We start from the raw sequence: 19,287 nt of genomic DNA, 5'->3' as shown, positions 1-19,287 counted from the left end.
TCTTATTTTGCGGATGTTAGCCTACCACACCAACATATTTTATCGTTGGCTCAGATGGTGGTTAATGGAAAGGCAAGTATTTTTCAAGGTGGCACGTTCTGTAAAATGTTTGATAAATCAAATTCACGGAACCATTACCTTGAAACACAAGAACCAATCATCCGTTTAGAGATCTTCACTTTACTCTATTCACCAAGATATCATTTCTCTCTGCGGGAGATGCAATGACTTGTCATCTGATTAACATGAAGAGGTTGTTTTCTTTTTTCTTTTCCAGAAAATGGCTTATATGTCCTACTTCAAACTTCAAATTGCGAGTGGGTGCGAAACGTCACGGCGACCAATTCGAATGATAAACCGCCTCCTTTCCAGTCGTTACCGCATACCATCTTCTGGTATTTCTGTATTTCTCTCAATTATTTCTGCTCCCCTCCTTCTTTCTTAATTTCCCAGCTGCTACCGCATCTAACCATACCTCACCTTAATGAGTCTTTGTGAGGGATAGTAGCCTTTTAGTAGAAAGAGAAGCTAATAGCTTTGAAGATGGCTGCAGCTAATGTCCCGGGGTTAATGGCCTTAGCCACTGCTGATGATACCAATGGCATGCATGATTGATCGTTTACTGCTTTCATACCTGTGTTTTGTATCAGGAAATGATCATAAGAACAATTTTGTAACGTGGCGAATGTGTGGAACTTTGAAGGACAACGTTACAAAGCAATGCGCTTCCAGTTAGTTGTCAAGTCCACTTGTGTCCGCTTCAACGAAGTCAAAGACTATTTGGTCATCCTGTGGCTTGATCCAGAAGACTCAGGGGTGGCCAACTCCAGTCCTCGAGAGCCACTATCCAGTCAGTTTTCTGGATCTCCCTCCGATACCACAACTGAATCAAATGATCAACTCATCAGCAAGCTCTCCAGAAGCTTGTTACTGGTCTCGATTATTTGATTCAGGTGTGTTGGTGGAGGGAGATCTGGAAAACTGCAAGGATTGCGGCTCTCGAGGGCCGGAGTTGGCCACCACGGCAGAAGATTGTTCTTGTTGCAGTACCATTTAAGACACATAGGTCCCCACCTTGTGGACTTTCTGTGTGTGACTCCAGTTTTTTAGCTAGGTCTACAATGTCTTGTGTGTCTTGTGTCTGTCTTGCTACTGCAACCAAGACATTTCCTGAATACGGGATGAAATAAAGTTCTAATCTAATTGTGGCATTGAGTGAGGACAGAAAAATCACAACATCTAACTCTCTCCAACGCTAGCTAGTACGTGTTGTGACCATTCAATCTCTTCCAGCGCCTTCCCGTTGAAATGGAATGGACTTCAATTGCCGCCAATGGATGTTTTGAATTTCAATTTCCGTCTTTTGCTAACCACCAGGACACACACTGCAAACCGTGAGTCGTAAGCAAATGCTAATCTTTAAATTGATGTTCCACTGTGCCAGAAAAGGGTTAAAAACTGTACAATTAGAAAAATGACTACTGCACCTAAGATCTCGGTGGGAAGGTCACACTGTGGCAGGAGGAGTGATGTAGCGCTAAGTGTCCAGCAGAAGCAGAGGAACCCGATAAAGACACGCCATTATAGTGACATACTGTCATTAGCCAGCTCAGCTCTTTGCCGCCAGTGGCGGTTAGAATCGAGCTGGCGTTAATGCCGTAGTACTTGCCATTCAGGGGGGATGGCGTCGTTATGAGCTATGCGTCACGTATATAGTCTGCCTCGTAGCGGCCGTGCCATCATTTCTCTGCTCACTCCAGAATTAAACGACACTCAATCTTTGCTGAGAAGGTTTCCTCCATTTCTCCACCAACGCTACATCATACCTCCGATCGTAATTCAATGGCTCGTTAAATCATCTCGGGCTCCGTCTTATCGCCGCAGTGTCTTATTTTGTTATATGGTGCTCAGTATAGTTCGAAAATAACAAGAAGGGGGGTTGTGGATTCGTTTTCTGGAGGTTGTCAACTCGGGGAATTTGTCACGTGGTATCGGAAAGTGCTAAAATGGAGCGGTGGGTATTGCTAATAACCAAGGAAATGGTGGGTATTATGTACTCTTGGAGATTTGGTTTCCAAACGCCACACCATGTTGCTGGCATGTGACCACCAGTTGCTGGTTCTCACTTGACGGTTGACGGTAACGTCGGACCACCAATCCAGTACTAGAAGAGCCATTTTCTTGGGACGCTCTTACATTTTATTTAAACTTGCTCTGCTCGTGTGTCTGTTAGCCCATCTGTGCTCCTAATCCACATACAACGAGTGGCCCACCTCCTAATTCCCTGGTTCGTATTCAGCCTTCTCAGCTGCACTAGACAGAGAGTCCATTTAGTCTGTGTGTGTGGACGTGTGCATGTAAAATGCTCCTTCTGCTTCCATTTTGAGTGCTGAGGTGCGTTCAAGCGTGAAGGCTATCTGTCAGTCCCTATTACATTCAGTGGTTGGGCACTGTGTATGTCGCGGGACACGTTCGCAGTGCTGGGTTTTAATAGATTTAAGACTTTAGCTATGTCCCGTTTCGGGTTCTTCGTTCTCCTTTGGCTAGGTTTTTCGCCGAGGGCGGAAGACAGGCAGATAGACAGATTGACAGACAGACAGATTGACAGATTGACAGACAGACAGATAGAATCGTATCATTTTAAATTGTCTCCAATTGTCATTTTAAATTGTCTCCAAATATGACTACAATAAATGAACAGGGATTTATTTATTTTTTGGATTTCATCAAATTCTGTTAACATTAGATGGACATAATCAGGTGAATGGCAGTGGGGGAAAATATCGTCTAATAACTTTTAAAAACGCAAAATTTCATTTTTCTGATGCGTAATAGTGGAGGAAAAACCGAAACAAAAGGCAAGATATCCCAGAATTTAGCTCTTTTTCCATTTTTAATAATGATGATACTATTTTAGTCAATCAAATGGGAATATTTCAGTTTGCCTGTCTATCCTTATTATGTAATTAATGCCCAAGTATCAGTATTTCAATCTGTACTTGAGTCTATGGGAGGGTATATCTGATTTCTGGGCCAAATATTGGTCATTTTTGAATACTATGCAAGAGTGCTCCAATAGGTATGTCGAAAGGGGAAGTTGACAAAAAGAGGTAAAAGAGGACAACGCTACTGCAAGCTTGAGTGTTATTAGCATTGCCACAGGGCTGCGGTAGGAGGCTTCTCACCAGCCACTTCCTCAACCTTCTCACGCTATGAGGCTCACTGAGCTGTCGGGCTCAATTTGTGTGCAGGCGACCGTGCACTTCTTGATGAGCACTTCAATCCGAGCAGATGGTTTTTGACTCCTGGACACCACATGGCTCCTGACAAGACAGTGACCAAAACATAGCCAAAATGTAGCCAAAACTGCGCGGAGTGAATTGAATGAATTTCAAAGTCGCTTCACCAGAAGTTAAGCATGTGCAGTCCAACCATTAAAAGGCATCGTTAATGATTTATGGGCAACTGAGGAATGTTTTTTTTATTTTTTTAATGTATTTTTTAACTCCAAATGAATGAGAAACTTTAATGCTCCTGACCTCGTCACTACAACGCTGTGTATTTGTTTTGTCTTCCGGAGGGTTTTAGTACATGATGAAGGCATACCTGTCAACCTCTGCCGATAACTGCCCTTATAAATGATTATTGATTCCCCTTACAAACCCCCCAAAAACCTTACAAACACCGTACGAGTCGTACGGTGTTTGTAAGGTTTTTGGGGGGTTTGTAAGGGGAATCAATAATCATTTATAAGGGCAGTTATCGGCAGAGGTTGACAGGTATGTGAAGGTAAAAAGAAAGGCCCGTAGTCACACAATTTATTGAATTTAGCACACTTGATTGCTTATCTGACTCTTATATAGATTTAGAACACATCCATCGGGTATACACAGGTTCGAATGCATTGTATGCTGTTGAAAATGGTTTCATACGTATGTTTCAAGCTAGCAATCGTACGGGTGTGGTGGACCTTTGTGGTTAAGATGTGTGGGTGTGTGTTATTTGTCTTGTTCAAGATAACAGTCTATCATTTCCAATTTTTAAAAAAAGGTAAAAACTCAAAAGGGGAAGACAACTGGGTCTCGAGATAAGAAAAATAACAGAAAATCTCTGGGGTAACAGTAGTAGAAATTTCAATGAAATTCAATGATATTAATGTTTGTACATGACAATACTTATAGCATGCTTATATACATGTAGAAATGATGTATTATTATATTTCTCAGGGTTGATGATCTCCCTATGTTTAAGTGGAAATGCTGTATGTGGAAATTTCCCTTATTGCTGAGTTATAGACTTTGCTTTGTGATATTAACTAAAAGTAAGTGGTGAAGAAATAGTTAAGCCATGAAATTGTCCTCTTATGGCCTCTACTGGTCGTTGCTGTGCGTTGTTGAGAAATATCTAGGACATTTTGACATTTGAAAAACTGGTCTGTAATAATTTGAATTGGAAGATTAATTTTCTGTTTAACAATAGCTGTAAAAATATTTTTTACTTGGATCATTTAAAGTTTAAAGCAGAACACATAAAATCCTTGCTGAGGTTGTTAGAATTTTACACTGAATGGATTTAAAATGGACTTTTTGATTCCAAAATTGCAGTATTTTTCTTCTTACAGCTTTGCCTATTTACAGCCACTATTTTTTTTAAACAAACACCAAACACAATGAAAGTGAAAAGTATACACACGTTTGGGCTTGATTTTCATTATCAGTAAACGGTCTATATTTATTTTATTGTTTACAGTTGTGCTGTACAAGGGTTGTAACAAAATGGTGACAGATGTATACAAAGACTGTAGACAGTAGTAGAAGTGACAGGTACAATTTTCTCTTTGAAAATGTGTCTTAGTTCATGTACCGTGGTCTTTAGATTTGAAATGCTAACTGTACATGTCCATTTATGATATGTAAACTTGCAACTCAACCTATGGAAGCTCATTACAGACAATCAAATTCAACAATAATGGATTTCAGGATTTTTACTTTCCAATATATACTCATAATAACTACTTACAAGATTTGCTAGTGATTTTATTGTAAAAAAAAATGAAGGCTTTAGTATATTTACAATGTTTTTTTTTTAGTCCATTTATGATAGGATTTTACTTAAAATATTGTATTTTTGCCCTTAGTTATGATTTGTTTACAATTCCACTAGATATAAATTTAAGGACGTATCAATGTAATGGAGATTGATTGACGTATTACCATTAAATTAAGTTGAGAAGAGACAATAGTTAATGAAAAATGTGATGTGGTAGTTAAAAAAAGCTGATATTGAAAACACCAACTAACGGCATTTGACGTCGAATTCATTTCAAATGGGGACCACTTAAAATGGATTCAACGTCCATTGCTGTCAATGGCAGCCAAATTTATGTAAGGTCAGCAATTTATAAAACAATAAATCAAAAAATACAATTCTCAGAGCAAAATACACCATGTATTATTTTTTCATTCATTACTTTTTTTTTTCCTAAAATGGATCCCTCAATTAATTAGTCAATTTTATTATATATATATTTTTACATCCCTTTGCAAAATACGCAACACTAATGGATGTCAACGGAGGGCCGCAAAATATCATCCCATGGACTGCAATCAGTCCCTAGACCGCAAGTTTGAGACCCCTTTACTCTATGAGTGTATTTTTTTAAAAATGGAGAAAAAAAATCACATCTAGTGCACAAAAGTGTTAATAAAAGCACGATTAGCACAGACCAAAGCCCAATAATGATCAAAATTATAACATTTTTTTGTCATGAATAAGCTTCCATAGATTTTATTTTACAGGACCAAATCAATCAATTTTGCCCTTAATCATATCAGTAGTAGTACAATGTAAACATTGGTTAGCCACGACAGATATAAATCTCAGACGTCACATTTTTTTTCTGCCACATTCAAGACAATGACAGAATATACCGAGTCAGAACTATAGGTCAAATATTTATTTTTAGGAATTGAAACGTCCGGGAGGCCGAGAAAATCCAAAAAAAAAGGGCAATCATTGTCAAATGTGAAGAAATGTCTCTCAATAAATAAAGCGTATGTGCGAGACCCAAATGAATTGAAATAAATAGATAAATAAATATGTACAAAGAACAGATGAAGGACAGCCTTCTTCCCGCAATACAAAGGCAGAGCAACTCAAACATGCAGCGTCCGCGGCGTACGAGGCAAAAGCAGCGTTGCAGATTTATTATTTGGCACAACTTAACACTGGCTGTCACTCTGCCAGTCCTTCCAGTTGGCAGTAAACACGTCTGACGACGACGACGCGCTAGAGGCTAAAAAAAAAGAAAAAATGAAACAAATCAAAAAAAGCAATCAGAGTTGCAGAGCAGTTCGCTGTCAGGCATCTTCATCTCCTCTTAATATCAAACATAGAAAAATAAGCATTTACTCTGAACCCTGTTCGGTCATTTTCAGAGTAGCAAGTGTAATACGGGATAATGTTTTTACATTTTAAGTCATGGGTGTCCACATTGCCTGATTTTTATTGGTTCACAGCAAAATATGGCAATATTATTGAATATGGCCTGCACAAAAAGATTAAATTCAGGCTACATTTGGTAGCATTTCTCAGGTTTAACACTAGATGGCGCTAGTCACTTAAATTGTGCCTTCATTAGCTGAGGGGTCATAAAATGACATGATGAAATTCATGAAGGAAACTAGAATTTTACTATTTTGTTTTACATGAATACATATTTATATAAAAAAATAATCCAATATGATAAATCTTGGTTGTGATTTTCTTGATTTTTTTGTGTGTTGTCGCTAGTTTTCAGCAGCACTTATATGTATATATTTTTGTAATATTTTATTTGACTGGGGGTCATAAAACCAAAAAATATATAAATACAATTCCCGTAAGAACAAAAATGGCCTACAAATTAATATCTACATTCTTCTTTTTCGAAATTAATACAATTAGTTTGAATGTATATTGTGATGTTTTAAAATGTACATGATTTTATTATCCATGGCTTTTTCTAATTCTTTTTATAAATGTATTGTTATTTGAATCATGTATTTTTCCCATCCAAAACTGATCCTTCAATGAATGCATCTTATTTAAAATAATCTACATTTATTTTTGATTGCCCATCGCAAAAGGAGGGCCACATACTAGAGTTGGATGGCAAATGGGGGCTGCAAAATATTGCCACATGGGCTGTAAATTTGAGACCCCTATGCTATATGAAAAAATGATTATAATACGTGGCTGTAAAGTTTAAAAGCATGTCTTTTTTTGTCTGTTTTAGGTCATTTGTGAGCAAGCTTGCCGACAGCGTTAAAAGAAAAAGAAAAAGAAAACCCTCCAAGGTAAAAAATATTGAACTCTCCTGACTTTTGATAAAATATTATGACCCTCGGGGTCCACAATTTATGTTCACCTTCACTGTAGAAACACACAATTGCAAATAGAAACATTAAACCATCAATGTGTTTCAACCCAAATTTGAAGCGACCATTCCAAAATTCAAAACCCCAAAATACTTCAGGTGGACACTTTGTCAACTTATCAAGGCAGCCTTGCAAGTGGCGAGCACGAAACCCTTCAAGGCAAAAAAAAAAGAAGCACTTAACCTTCGGCTCAATTTCTCTGAATTAAAAAGTAAAATTTCTTTCCTCGAAAAAAAGGTGAGGAAAATGTGAAACAATGAGTTAGTGGAGCATGTCCCCCCCCCCAAAAAAAAATCTAACAATGTAAACAGTTGTTTTTTCAAACTTCTCGTCATGTTTTCTGACTTCTGATAAAAATACAGAAACACACGCATCGCATGTACAAGAAAAAGAAGTTCCATCCGAGATGTTGTCGGATTTCATTACTGTGTCGAGATGAAAGAACGCTAAACCTTGGAGGGGAAAAACAGGCGGGTATAGTACATAGAGCAGGGGTGTCCAAACTTTTTCTCCGGGGGGCCGGTTTAGCAAAAAAAATCGGGAAAAGATCATGTTTTTAAAATGTAGCTATTCCCTTTAATTACAAGCACAAATTCATTGGCAGCCGTTTCCGGCGACTGGCGTCCAATCCATTGGATGTCTGTCGCCGTTAATGGCATTGAAGCGTGATGGCCTAATGCCGGCTTTCCCAAGTGAAATGGATTTGACCTCTAGAAGTGTCAATGGCAGCAAATGGGTTAAAAAAAATATAATCCGGAGGTAGCAGGATACTGCAAAAACAAAAAATGCAAAATGGAATTCTACATATATTTGAACATGTTGTCAGGCTTTGACCCCTGACCTCACGGAGAGGCACTGTTCAAGTGACTAGCTCTATCTAGTGGTGAAGCTGAGAAATGCAACAGAATGTAAAATGAACTCCAGCTTCTAATGCGGACCATTTTCAATCCTAATTTAGACATAATAAAAAGTGGGCGGCGGGCCGTAGTTTGGACACCCCCGATGAAAACCAACTGTTAGTACTCGTGGTCTTGGTTCCCCAACCACGTTCACCGTGTGTGAGTATGGTTAAAGTGTGTAAGCACGTGTGTGAGGTCCACCAAAACAGGAACACAGTTAAGTCATACTTTTGGGGCGGCTGAATGTGCACGCCCACTTTGTCCGATACTCCTGCGCAATTTCCCAAAAAAGAAAGAAACTTGCAGCCAGACAAGACGTCGTACCGACCGAGCCTCTCGCCCTAGTTTCGGCGAACGCCGTCCAGTCACGTACCCGTTTGTTTTCCGGCGGGGGAAGACGGGCGGAAGGACGAGGTGGCGAGGGGCCGGAAAATGAGGAATGGCTCTCCGCATCCCGGCGGCCGTTCGACGAGAGCCCAGAAGAGTAAAAGAGGAGGAAGGTGGATGTATTGCGGTCGCTCGCCAAGGGTGACGGATCGGCGCTCTTATTCGATGACCATGCAGCGCGGCAGGTGCTGCGAGTAGTATTTGAAGAGCTCGGCAGTGGCTCCCGGGCAGTTGGTCAGCTCCAATTCCTCCAGATCTTGCAGCTGAATGAGGCCTGACAGCCCTGTGGTGGTCAGCAGGGGGCAACCTACGGGAGGGACAGTCATCTCTTCAATTCTGTTGGCCACGCCCATTCGTTCTTGAGAGTATTTACATACAAATGATACATATTTGTGAGTCGGTACAGGATATCGGCAATGGAAAGCCTCTTTGTGTCTTTTTGTGGTGATTCAAAATCATTTTTTAAAAGGTTATTTTAAGATTGGAGGACATTTTACCTCCGATCCTCCAAATGTTAAATAATTTGCTAACAAAATATAAAAAAATGAATGCAGTTTCGGAGAAAAATGTATTTGCCGGAGACTAAATTTTAAGTAAATCCAATGAAAATAATAAAAAATAGAAATAAATACTTGATTTAAAAACAAACAAACAAAAAACATCTAATAAATTTAGCTTTGGTTATTGCTATACGTATCACAAAGCGTAGCCACTAGATGGCAATGTGAGATACATAACAGTATTAAAACATGCGTGAGGCGTTTCACGGTATGTTGCTTTAAAAAGTTGAGAAAACAGGCCTTCGACCAAAATAATCCAATTATAAATCAGTGCTTAAGAACTTCTTTTGAGTCAACGTCAAGTTTGTTGTTCCTCAGTATGTCCTGACTTTCTTTGACCAATATTGTGGTATACTCGCCTCACTAACATACTGTCCTTTTCTCCTAATTTTAGAAACGTATGTCATTGGAAAGATGAAAGTATTCTCTTTTTCATGCCAAAGTTTAAACCCAGACAAAGTAGCATCCAGCCATAAGATAAGACATTACCTGCCAAAGACAGTAGACGAAGGCTCCTCATTCCAAACAAATGCTGCAGTCCAAAATCCTGCACCTGGTCAAGTCACACACACAAATCATGGCACTGAATAATATAATAAAATAACAGACTTGACCTCTGTTTAGAGCATATTGTGAATATTTGATGTTACCTGACAACACCAGCGCAAATAAAGGCTCCGCAATGATGACATGGTAGACAAATAGCCCAAGCCTGTGTCGGTGACTCGTACACACCTAAAAACAAGCACAAAGTTGTCTCGGTTCACTTTGTTTTGTTATATTTGGGAATAGAAATATTATCATCATTTGTCTGCACTTTTTGCCTAACTCATTTATATATATATTTTTTTTTTCAGGGATGATGGTCGCTACGGTGGACAGCAATTCAAAAGGTGACACTTAAATATATGCAATTCTATATGCAATAGATTTTGACTGGCGTGAATGCTCATCTTTCCGTGACTGTGGACCTTGAAACGAGCAAAATGAGTTAAATGAGTGCCTTGTAAAGGGAAAAAAAGGAATCTTAATTCGTGTTCAAAATGCTTAAACCCTCATTCGCTTAATTAGGCCCATTGTGAATCCTAACCAAGCTTTTCTCCATATACTAGCTAGCATAGGTTTGCACTGGCAAAAAAACATGCCTAAGTCAGCTTAATGAGACTCTAAATCATCCATGGGTGCGAATTTGAGTGTGAATGGCTGTTTGTCTATATATGCTCCGCTATTGGCCGATGACCAGCGCAGCGTGCAACCGGCCTCTCGCTCAAAGTCAGCTGGCGTAGGCCCCGCTCCACCTAATGAGGACAAAGTGGTATAGAAATGGGATGGATGGCCCGACCATTATCAATCTGCACTTTTGCTTTTCTTTTACTTTGGCAATACATCGAAGATCCCCAAAGAAAGTGAAGGAATAAAAGAACATTAGCGACATGATGTTCTGTACCTGCTCTTTTAGAGTGATTTAACTTCAGAAAAGGTTTAGATGAGTCCACTGTTTGGATGGAGGACTCAGCAAAATACCGACAGCAACACATTGCGATGCTCTGTGCTCATTGACAATCTCCCCCACACGCTAGCCATTTCCCGGCCATAGAACTAACTGTGAGTTATGATGACAAGAATCTGTAAGGACTGTTGTTGTGTTATATTATAGCTCTATTGCACGATCGACTGCACGTATGAGTTAGTCACTCAATTATAAAAAGGCATCGGGCTGGACGTAATGCATTATAACTTCTGCGTACATATCTTAGTCACTCATGGAAAGCATCTAAAATGAGAAAATGTGGCTAATGGTATTTCAGTTCTATTATATGTTGAGATAAACTGTTGTAGTAGGACAATTAAAGGGCATGACTAATTCATCAAGGCTTATTGCTGGTAAATTGTATTCTTAATGTAATGTAATGTGCTCCCTTTGTTCATTTGAAATTATATTGACTATTTAGAGAAGAGTAAAACAAATCTAATGTGCATCGTATACAATTGTGCTTGGCAGAAGAAAATTGTTCAAATTTCCTGGAAAAAATAACCTATCTTAAATGACACAACATTGGAGATTTTGCATTGACTGCCATTCTGTCTGCTCTTACTTGCGACAAAAAAAAAATGCCAAAAGCTCCTCCCCCAGATTGCTTAATGGTAATCCTTGTAACAAATAGGACAGACACTGACCTGTCAAGGACGAGTTCCTCCAATTTATGCAAGTCGCAAGCAATGTACTCCAGCGCCATGTCTGTTATTCGTGGGCACCACGACAAGTCCAAACTGCGCAGCTTCCGCAAGTTCTCAGCCACCAACTCCACGCCGTCGTCGGTGATTTTGGAGCAGCCGGACAGGCTGAGTGCCGTCAAGTTGGGAAGGCTGTGGACCATATTTACCACGCCGTGATTTGTGATCTCCCAGCACGAGTGGAGTCGAAGGGTGTGGGTGGTGTAGCCCTGCGTTAGCAAAGAGGAGGATGCTAGTTCTTTTATGGAACGCTAATTGATATCATGGAAGTCAAGTCAAATTTGTTCACTCATATGCTGGTAATTCTATTCTCATTGTAGTGAGAACCAGCTAACCAGGTGACAGTGGTATTGTTTATAATTAGATTAGTTCATTCATCAGTGGGTTTGTTTGTTAGCTCTAGTTAAAAAAAAAGAAGCTAACCAACCAATCAAATAGTTATTTTGAAAAAAGCAAGATATGAGTGTATAAGATAGCCACTAAATACACATACCAAGTAAAATACATAGTTTCAGAACATAATGAACAAATTTGTAAAATATCTTGTCGGTCAATGCTAGCAAGAAGGGCTACTAAGAAGTTTTTTTTTAATTAACTTAGAGAGAAAAAAGATTTCACGAATCCATGGATGTTAGAACAACTTGGTCTCCGATTAGCCTCACATTAACAGAGTTGAGGTAGCTAACCACTAAATTTGGCTATCCAGCCAGCAACGTAATTGACATTGTGTGAGGTGAACAATCATATTTTACTGTCACGCGGTTGCTAATCTCTCATGTTTTAAAAGCCCACCTGTTTAGCTGTGAAGTAGGCCATGGCCGTGTCGGTCACATGATAGGCCTGCAGGCTGAGCTCGGATAGGTTGGGCAGAAGCTGCGAGATGGCGGCGATGGCGTCATCCGCCACGTTGATGCAGTCGCTGACGCTGAGCGATGTTAAGCGGGCGTTTAGGCTGGACCACAGGCCGGCTTCCGTGAAGTCGTTGCACCCTGACAGTTCCAGATGCATCAGACCCTGCATCTGTTCCAACATGACCTGCAATACAAAACCCACATTTGGAGATTGGGTCTTTCATTTTTTTTTGGTTGGACCAGACTGTCATGATCATGATGTACTGTACTTTTAGTATGTAGACTTAAGCGTAATTGGAAAAACAAACGTTGAAGCTGCAATTAATTTCAACACCCACAACAGTAGATAAAACCCTTATAGTGTAAATTGTGGTTTCAGGCAGTCAACAGTTCCAGCTTTCACCATGGCAACCATCCACTCCATCCAAGAATAGCACCCTTGCTTAGCAGGTATGAAAAGCCATCTGACGAACACTCAACAGCTTTTGCTCAAATTGCTCAAAGCAATGAAATACGAAAACACGTTAAGAAATATAAAAGAAAGATAACTTCTGTTTGCAAATGCCACCGATGGCCAAATATTTTTGGCTTAACAGAGCCGAAAACCCTGAAAAACGTGTTTTCTTAACTCGAAAATATTCAGTTTTCAAAGTTTTCAAAGTAAAATAAAACAACCAAAGCTGAAAGTGACTTACCTCTAATCCAGCGTCCGTGATGGTGGACCTCTTGAGGCTGACGGAACGCACACCTTTCTTGGAGAGGGGGTAGTTATCAATGAACTCACAAATGTCCAGGTCTGACACGCCCACTAGGCAAAAAGACTGAAAGCCGCGAAGGGCAAAGGCCTGTAGACTGACAAACTCCTTGTCGCCGTTAGGTAAGAGGGTATAAAGCTCTTTGGCGTGCAGGATGGGAGCCACGCCCTCCCAGAACTTGGGTTGATACAGCACCTTCCGCCACGTCTTGCATACCTGCGCCAACGTACATTTCTCGGCTGCGGTGAAGTACCACAGCAGTCGGTTGAGCAGCTTCTCGTCCAAGACCAGCTGGCGTTCCAGCAAGATGGGTTTGGGTAGAGTCAGCGGGGGTAGGCGTAGGGACGACGGCTTCAGGCCCACCAGTTGCTTTCCGCTTTCCAAGTCGCAACCGAGGATGGTGGCCGCCGAGTGCGGCATGACAGCCGAGTGCGGCATGACCGCGTTGTCCAAGTGGAGGTGGTGGTGGTGATGGTGGTGGTGGTGGTGGTAGGGGAGGGAAGATGGCGGGGGAGGCAGAATAGACGGAACCGAAGAGGACTGGCACAGGCGGTTCTTGGCAGCGGGGGTACCCTTGGTGATGCTGGCACTGCCCAGACCGTTGGGCTGGCTGGGGGGCAGTTTCACCATCCCGTTGCGAGTCACGCAGGGAGTCTTCAGCTCACTGGGTGTGGACATGTTCAACATTGGGAACCTGGGGACGATAGGACACGGTCTTAAAAATACATCGGATTTAATTTTCTATGACTCGAGTCAATCGACAAACCAATATCTGCCAATAAACCAATGATGGCGTTCGGCTAACGTCTTACCATAATGTCATGCTGATGATGATGGCTATGACAATAAGTTGGCCTCCACAGTCTGACATTTTACAGTATTTCTGGATCATATAGTATAGTACACAGGTGTCAAAGTGGCGGCCCTGGGGCCAAATCTGGCCCGCCACATCATTTTGTGTGGCCCGAGAAAGTAAATCATGAGTGCCGACTTTCTGTTTTAGGATCAAATTAAAAGATTATAGATGTATATTATATTTCCTGATTTTCCCCCTTTTAAATCCATAATTGTAATTTTTTAATCATTTTTTCCTGTTTTTAGTTCAAAAATCATTTTGTAAAATCTAAAAACATATAAAAAAGCTAAAATAAACATTGTTTTACATCTATAAAAACTGAATATTCAGGGCTTTTAATCCAGTTCTTTTAATCCATTTATAAAAAAAATCTAAATATTATATCTAAAATGGTCCGGCCCACGTGAAATCAAGTTGACGTTAAAGTGGCCCGCGAACCAACCCGAGTCTGACACCCTTGTTTTACAGTATCTCTGGATCATATAGTATAGTACATATACATAAAGGCAAGTTTGACTCTGCTTCCCGATGGGAGTTAAATGCCATGTGAAAATGCAAACACTTGAGAGTGTAAAAGCCTCACGGCCCGTGGCCTCATCTTGCCTGTTCTCTGATCTCGCTGTATCAACAGCAGGAGGAGGCTCACGGGCTCCTACTGATCAGTTATGTAACACCCTGACTTTCCGGCTTCACGCACAACAGCATCCTTCAGCCCAAGCTTGCCAAAACAACCAACTGTGCAAACAGCCCATGCCACATCCATGTTCAGCACATGTACACATATGTAAATCTGTGCTTGCCATCCATTGATCCGCGCGAAACCCTTTCCGAGCTTGATGGAAATTTTTGCCGGTCCCTTAGCAGATGGAGCCTGCCTCAGCTGGAGCATCACCAGGTTCCTCCATTACATAACACAACAACAGTTGGTTTCAGCTAGACCGGCTACAACCAGCACTGGTAAGTGTAACATTAATTTTCACATGAAGCAGTTTCAGAAACAGACAGTAGCACTAACTGAAAATAGCTTGAACTATTAATTTCCCGAATACGGGATGAATAAAGTTATCCAATCCAATCCAATAAAAACTGCCCGCACCCTTTTTTTCACTGACATTGTGACCCGGGCCCAAAATTGGAAGATCCGCATCTACAGCCAGTTTTATGGAATTGAACAATTTGTCAATGGTAAGCAATTAATTTTATTTTAATGTAGTTAATTTTGCAACACTTCCTTGTCATTTTTGGTTACTTACAGTTTACTTAATGTAAATTATGGATTATTTTTAAGGGTATTTCAAAGCACTTTCTAATGATTTTTGGGCATTTCTAGGTTATTTCTAATTGGTTTTGGGGCCCTTGCTAACTCATTGGCTGCCATTGATGGCACTCAATTCCCAAACTTCTGGGTTTACAATAACCATGCCACAAAAAACAGCATTTGATTCTGTATGTGCAGTATGAATGACCTACAAAGTGCCTGTCAGACAGAACAACACCACAGGTTGAATTCGATGCCCTAGTGGCCCACTTCTGGGCCGCGGGCCGTATGTTTCGAACTGCACAGGAGCACTTTTCTGCGCAGTCGGAGCTACCTAAACAACTCTTCCTTTACGGTTCAATGGCGCTGCCGGTGATGTGTGCTTGGGAACGAGTCAGTTAAGAGGATAAGTCAGCCCGGGCTGTGAAGTGGAAATGTATAAATAACTCATTTTCCATCTGACTTCCATGATTCATGGAGCCAAATTCAGCACCTTTGCCATCAACATTTCTGTCGGCGTTATTAATCTGAGTGCCAGCATCTCACTAATCACTTCACATGTGAATGTTTTGATTTTTTTTCCTTTTTCTATCGTACACACTGCCAGGGATTCTTAAAACATAAACTGGGGTACTATGACATCCACTAAATGCATCTAATGAGCATGGAAGTTCATTCTTACGTATACAAAATATGTCTTAGCGCATTTGAAAACACATGAATGAATTGGAAACATAGCCTTTCTAGCATGTGACATTTCTTTGTATCCCCGCCGTGCTAACGAGCTCGTTGCGCCATTCATGTGTGTAAAGCGATAATGTAAAATGTGTAAAAAATGTGCGTTTCACTGAGCTGAAGAATACTATGTGCTAAACTCCAGTAATTATACAAAAGCCATGCAGTCGCTGACTGAAAGTCTACGAGCAGTTTCTCCTTGTAATAACACAGCATTTCACTTTTTTTACATTTCCAAATGTGAGGATAGTAAATAAAAGTATAAAGTGAGAGACAGTTATTTGTTGAAATAAAGTTTGGGATCATAATCACCTCCTTTAGCAACGGGGATTTAAACTGCGATATATTTGACGATAAAGCGAGAAGCTAATATTCAACAACATAAAATGTGCATTTTTAAGTGTAAGTAAGATCTTGTTTATCATAAATATGTATATAAATGACATCTATTCATCAGTTTTCTACAGCAGTTTTCAGGATTTTGGCTTGCAACAACATTGAAGGAAATCCCATCAGGAGATCTCACCATGAATTTGATCACATAATAAGTTTACATTACCGCTAAAAAGACTACTTCACAAACTAAACCACCAAAAAACTTTGGGTTACAGGCAGTTAGTTACATAACAATAGTTTTTTTCCCCCAAACTACACCTTAACAAAAACAGCTTCCAGCTCTCTTTTGCAAATGGCCACAAAACAACCTGTCATGGCCAACACAAGAGCACAGATGCATTCTGGGAGCAGAGGGCCAGACTGCATATTGTGCAAACTGAGCGCATACACAGCTCAAAATAGCTTACAAGCTTTTATTAAGCTGTCTAATGTTGTAAATAATCATTTCCTACCCACCAAGCCAATGACTTTACCATTGAACAGATCATTTCTCTCAAAAGTCATATCATAAAATCTTCAAATTGTATTAGACATTAGGGCATTATTATGGCAGATTCATGTCTCAAATGTCAATATTGTACGTAGTCATCCATCCATATTCGGTCGCAATTGTCTCGGTTAGAGTCAGTTTTGTTATCAATATATAAAATGTTTGGATGTCTATTTATATTTTAAATATTCAGTTTTTTATAGATCTAAAACCATGTTTATTTTAGCTTTTTAAAATTTATTTTTAGATTTAAAAAAATGATTTTTGAACTAAAAACACAGAAAAAATTGATTAAAAAATTACAATTATTGATTTAAAAGGGGGAAAATCAGGAAATTTAATATACATCTATACTCTTCATTTTAATTTGATCCTAAAACAGAAAGTTGGCACTCATGATTTACTTTCTCGGGTCGCACAAAATGATTCGGCGGGCCAGATTTGGCCCCTGGGCCGCCACTTTGACACTTGTGACCTAGACTGTTTTTTAAAGAAAATATTCCGGCCATTTTTGTCAGCCTCCTACATTGAGGTATATTAAAAAAAACTGAAAAAAAGTGATTCAGCAGAAATACATAATTGCCATTGTTTCAACCTGGGTAATATTTATACTCTTCACCAGTATAAGTCAAAGGAGAGAAATGATTACAAATCATAAATAGAAAGTGTCAAATTAAACAAGCGGTGATGTGAACAATAGAATTGATACAATAGGAGGACATTAATTAGGCTATTTTAAGCACTGTCAATGAAACAAAAGCTGATTAGACAGTTTGAAGTCCAGTTAGCTTTTAATGCAATCTTCGTTACTCATGTTGACTAGTGGTCTAAGGTTTAATGAGGGATTTAAAAGGATTTGGGGATCTAATGCTGATAATGCTGTTAAATTGCATCCCTCGACAGGTTGCTGCTGTCTATTTGTTTTTCTTTGCAAATAAACAAAAACAACTAAATAAAAAAAACAGAAACAAGGTGAGTTTATGGCCAAAATGGTACAAAAAGAAGCAATTGACTTTTGGATTCTGATTAGTATTGTTTTGAATCGGCATAGAATAAAGTTTTTTGTTCCTATCATTAAAAAAAAGCACAGTGGTGTTTTTCCATTGTGTTTTTAGATCACATGCCCTCATCTCATGCCTGTTTGTATATCAATCATATATATATATTTTTAAAATTGAACAAGAACATGTGTTTTTTTCCCATAAATTGCAAATGAACTGGGAAAGTTAAAAACATGTGACAGATAGAAACTGAGATCAGTTTTATATTCTGCTCCCGAAAATGAATATGTCCAACTTAAAACAACTTATATATATAAACAAGGAAATGTGTTGTCCAGTGCATTCAGATGTTTGTAGTAGTCAATAAAATCAAATTCTACATTTACACCATTCAGTCATTGTATATGCAGTCCGAGTTTTTTTAGATGATACTGTATGTTCCTGAACAGTGTAGACTGTAGAACTTGAAGTGACAAAGAAACCTGTTGTTGATGTTACTACTAGCCTGAACAGCATCAGTCATTGCCACCCGAACAAACCACGTTCATGGGAACTCAAGGCCTACAACAACAACAACAACAACAACAAATCAGATTCATCAAATCAAATAATTTGCCAAACCAGATCCCAAATACAAGCCACAACAACAAGATCTACAACCCAAAAATCCCATTGCAAAAAAACCCATAGCCGAGGCCGTTACGTCACTCACAGACGCTGACGTCATTGTGTCGGTTAATAATCCGCATCTCGATGCGGCGTCGTCTCCCCTAGGATGCGCACCCCCACCCACCAAAAAATAAATAACAAAAACCAAAACAAATGCTGTGTGCCCCCATCCCCGTGCGCCACCGACCCCCTTGCGATCTCTCCTCCGCCTCACGGCAGCGGAGGACCGCAGTGTGGATGCTGGCTGCTGCCATAACCGCCGAGCGCATCTTCTCCATCCATCCATCACGGCCCCCACGCGCGCACCCTCAGTGACTCACGCACGTTTGTTTCCATGGCCAGCACTCACCTCTCGGATGGTTATCCTCTCGATTTTTAATCCATGATTCTAACAGTTTCCCTCTCGATCACGTTCCTCCTAGGGAAACGAAGAACCGGGATTTGAGGAGGCCGCCCCGCCTGCCTGCCTGCCTGCCTACCCGCCTGCCCGCTGTATTTCCTAGCGCCAGGCCAGCGATGCACCCACGGAGCCCGTGGACGCCACGGAGGAGGAGGAGGAAAAGGAGGAGGATCCAAAAGTGCGAAGCATTCACACGCAGGTGGCCAAACCACAAACGGTTTATCCCTCTTCTTCTTCTACGCTAGGAAAAAAAAGGTGAGCGAAGGGGCGCTTCTGTTGTGTTTTCGATCGTCCTCCGGCACAACACAAGAGCGCTCGCGTAATTTGTCCCCCCCACCCCCAACCCCACCCCCCAAACACGCGCGCGCGTGCACGTA

General features: G+C 40.3%; 2 protein-coding genes across 2 annotated transcripts in view; one reads left to right on the top strand and one right to left on the bottom strand.

Moving 5' to 3' along the window:
• Positions 1-5,941: 5,941 nt before the first annotated feature.
• Positions 5,942-19,259, bottom strand: fbxl16 (F-box and leucine-rich repeat protein 16). The gene is made up of 7 exons (XM_077618629.1): positions 18,860-19,259; positions 13,046-13,799; positions 12,292-12,534; positions 11,443-11,708; positions 9,915-9,999; positions 9,754-9,817; positions 5,942-9,011 (listed from the first exon to the last, which is right to left on the bottom strand). The coding sequence occupies exons 2-7, from the start codon at positions 13,790-13,792 to the stop codon at positions 8,863-8,865; spliced, it is 1,554 nt and encodes a 517-aa protein (XP_077474755.1). The 5' UTR covers positions 13,793-13,799; positions 18,860-19,259; the 3' UTR covers positions 5,942-8,862.
• The window catches only part of smg1 (SMG1 nonsense mediated mRNA decay associated PI3K related kinase), a 29,934-nt gene continuing 29,241 nt past the window's right edge, over positions 18,595-19,287 (top strand). Inside the window, exon 1 of the mRNA XM_077618624.1 lies at positions 18,595-19,165. The gene's annotated coding sequence lies outside the window, so the exon portion shown is untranslated. The remainder of the gene's footprint in view (positions 19,166-19,287) is intronic.

The sequence above is a fragment of the Stigmatopora argus genome, chromosome 14 (genome assembly GCF_051989625.1).
Source record: "Stigmatopora argus isolate UIUO_Sarg chromosome 14, RoL_Sarg_1.0, whole genome shotgun sequence".
NCBI classification, from domain to species: Eukaryota; Metazoa; Chordata; class Actinopteri; order Syngnathiformes; family Syngnathidae; genus Stigmatopora; species Stigmatopora argus.
Note: the sequence above shows the minus strand (reverse complement) of the source record. Positions and strands in the feature narration are given on the sequence as shown.

Coding starts and splice junctions, on each gene's coding strand:
- fbxl16 (XM_077618629.1), bottom strand. CDS start 13,792: ATGTTGAACATGTCCACACCCAGTGAGCTGAAGACTCCCTGCGTGACT. Junction 11,709..12,291: donor CCTACTTCACAGCTAAACAG/GTGGGCTTTTAA, acceptor TTGCTAACGCAG/GGCTACACCACCCACACCCT. Junction 9,012..9,753: donor TCGTCTACTGTCTTTGGCAG/GTAATGTCTTAT, acceptor TCCCTCCCGTAG/GTTGCCCCCTGCTGACCACC.